Source organism: Cyprinodon variegatus, unplaced genomic scaffold (genome assembly GCF_000732505.1).
Source record: "Cyprinodon variegatus isolate N-32 unplaced genomic scaffold, C_variegatus-1.0 Scaffold5, whole genome shotgun sequence".
NCBI classification, from domain to species: Eukaryota; Metazoa; Chordata; class Actinopteri; order Cyprinodontiformes; family Cyprinodontidae; genus Cyprinodon; species Cyprinodon variegatus.
This window is the reverse complement of record NW_015150458.1, coordinates 2,196,919-2,199,173: the sequence shown is the minus strand read 5'-3', so window position 1 is coordinate 2,199,173 and position 2,255 is coordinate 2,196,919. Positions and strand designations below refer to the sequence as shown.

Below are 2,255 nucleotides of genomic sequence, written 5' to 3'. Positions count from 1 at the left end.
CGTCGGACAGCACTTCTGAAAAACGAGATTGGGAGATCCCAGCTCTCGCTGCAACCGTACACTCCTCCCACAAGACGCACTTTTGCGTGTAAACGCCCCATATTGCATATTCATTGCAGAAAAAGTACTAAATGGATAAGAGGCGCTATTTAGCACGTTTTAAAGACCAAATCCTTTTAGCACGCTGTTGATAGATCCGTTTGTACATTTTTTAGCGTGCGCAGTCAAATAGCTCACGTTTTAATACACGCAAACCTTTGATAGATCCGGCCCTAGGTGTTGTAAATTTAAAATAGAGCAAAGAAATTAAAGTAAAATCATTGATGTCAAAACAAAGTTCCCATGCACAGTAAGACAAGGATGTAGATGTATTTACCTAAACACACTTACATCTATCCAAACAGAAATGTTTAACCAAAATTGTACAGATGCTGCTTTGCTATGGAAACTAACTGACATGCAGCTCTGTCCTTCAATGTTAAAACAGTGCAGACACATCATCTGCTTTGTAACTGGAGGACAGTACTTTATTCTTCAACCTTCAAATATATATATATATATATATATATATATATATATATATATATATATATATATATATATATATATATATATATATATGGTTCAAGTTTGAGTTCAGTGGGGGCAACAGTGGCATCAGGAGTTTGCCTCACACCGGAAGTTTACCAGGTCACAACCCAGCTTTGGCTTTCTCTGTAGTTGTATTCTTGGGCAAGTGGCACACTGTCAGTGAGCCCCATCATGCAATATCAGTTTGTGCATGAGTGGGTTAATGACTAAATATAGTGTAAAGCACTTTGGAGTCCTATGACTTAAAAAAGCACTACATAAGTACAGTCCATTTACCATTTATTGATGCTACTGTAACTAGTCAGTTTACAAAAAGCAATAGAAAATATTTTTAGTATTTATTCAGGTTTGTTCAGTTTTTTTAATCCATCAAATACTGACTTTTGTCAAAATACTGCAAAGTAATTATGTTTTATGAAACGTGCATATCTCTGTATGTGTGCAGCTTTTCAGACTGAAGGGAAGCTCTATTTGATCCTGGATTTCCTCAGAGGAGGAGACCTTTTCACTCGTCTGTCAAAGGAGGTGAGAAAAAAAACATTTGGATCTATGTTGAGGCTAAACTCTATTCAGTTTTTGCATCATTTAGAAGTCATTTGGGGTTAAGTATGCAACTTTTATAACCTAAATTTTTTTTTAGATACTTCTCTTAGAGATGAATAAAAGAACAAACCCGTGTAGTGATTTGCTACCAGGAAAACCTTCTGATGTCTGAGTAATTCACTGTTTTTACCACTATAGGTTATGAGCGACATGTCTAATTTGAGATTTGGTGAACTGTTACTAAATCTGCATCCCTTTATTTGTCCAGGTAATGTTTACAGAGGAGGATGTGAAGTTTTACCTTGCAGAGTTGGCTCTGGCCTTGGATCATCTACACAGTCTGGGGATAATCTACAGAGACCTTAAACCTGAAAAGTACTACAACATTAAGACTATTTTTTGATAGAATTCTATATATCTAAATCCTTTAAGGGTCATTTCTAACATTGCTTGTCTTTTCTGTCAGTATTCTCCTGGATGAAGAAGGACACATAAAGATCACAGGTCAGAATAACTAGCTGCAAACAGCAATTTCTTTGTCTGATTTCTGTCCAGTCTTCACTCACTCAGTCTCCATGTTCCTGTTCAGACTTTGGACTGAGTAAAGAAGCCATTGACCATGATAAAAGAGCCTACTCCTTCTGTGGAACCATTGAATATATGGCTCCTGAGGTTGTAAACAGGAGAGGACACACACAAAGTGCTGACTGGTGGTCCTTTGGGGTCCTGATGGTGAGAACTCTTCATTTAAGCTAAATAATCAAAATTAAGGTGAACCTTTTTTTACTTTTGTGACCTGAGATTTAAGTTATAATCAGAGGTGCGTAGACTAGCCAAAAACAAGTCGCATGACTAACAGTTAGTCAAGTATTAGTCAAGTAAAATTAGAAAGCAGTTATTGAAGAAATTACTCAAGTATGAGTTAAAAAAGCACCTGGTAAAATGGCTACTGAGCAGTTGTTGACTCATCATCTTTCTTACATAACATCATACTTAATGTTTTAAGTGATGTAATCAGAGATCAGACAGGCATTTTCATCCATCCATCCATCCATCCATCCATCCTTCCATCCATCCATCCATCCATCCATCCATCCATCCATCCATCCATCCATCCATCC

At 36.9% G+C, this 2,255-nt stretch overlaps 1 protein-coding gene across 1 annotated transcript in view; it reads left to right on the top strand.

Moving 5' to 3' along the window:
- Positions 1–2,255, top strand: part of LOC107084094 (ribosomal protein S6 kinase alpha-2-like) — a 34,416-nt gene that overhangs the window by 16,673 nt on the left and 15,488 nt on the right. Inside the window, exons 5-8 of the mRNA XM_015373777.1 lie at positions 1,037–1,116; positions 1,403–1,509; positions 1,601–1,638; positions 1,724–1,866. Coding sequence (XP_015229263.1) covers positions 1,037–1,116; positions 1,403–1,509; positions 1,601–1,638; positions 1,724–1,866 — 368 coding nt within the window. The remainder of the gene's footprint in view (positions 1–1,036; positions 1,117–1,402; positions 1,510–1,600; positions 1,639–1,723; positions 1,867–2,255) is intronic.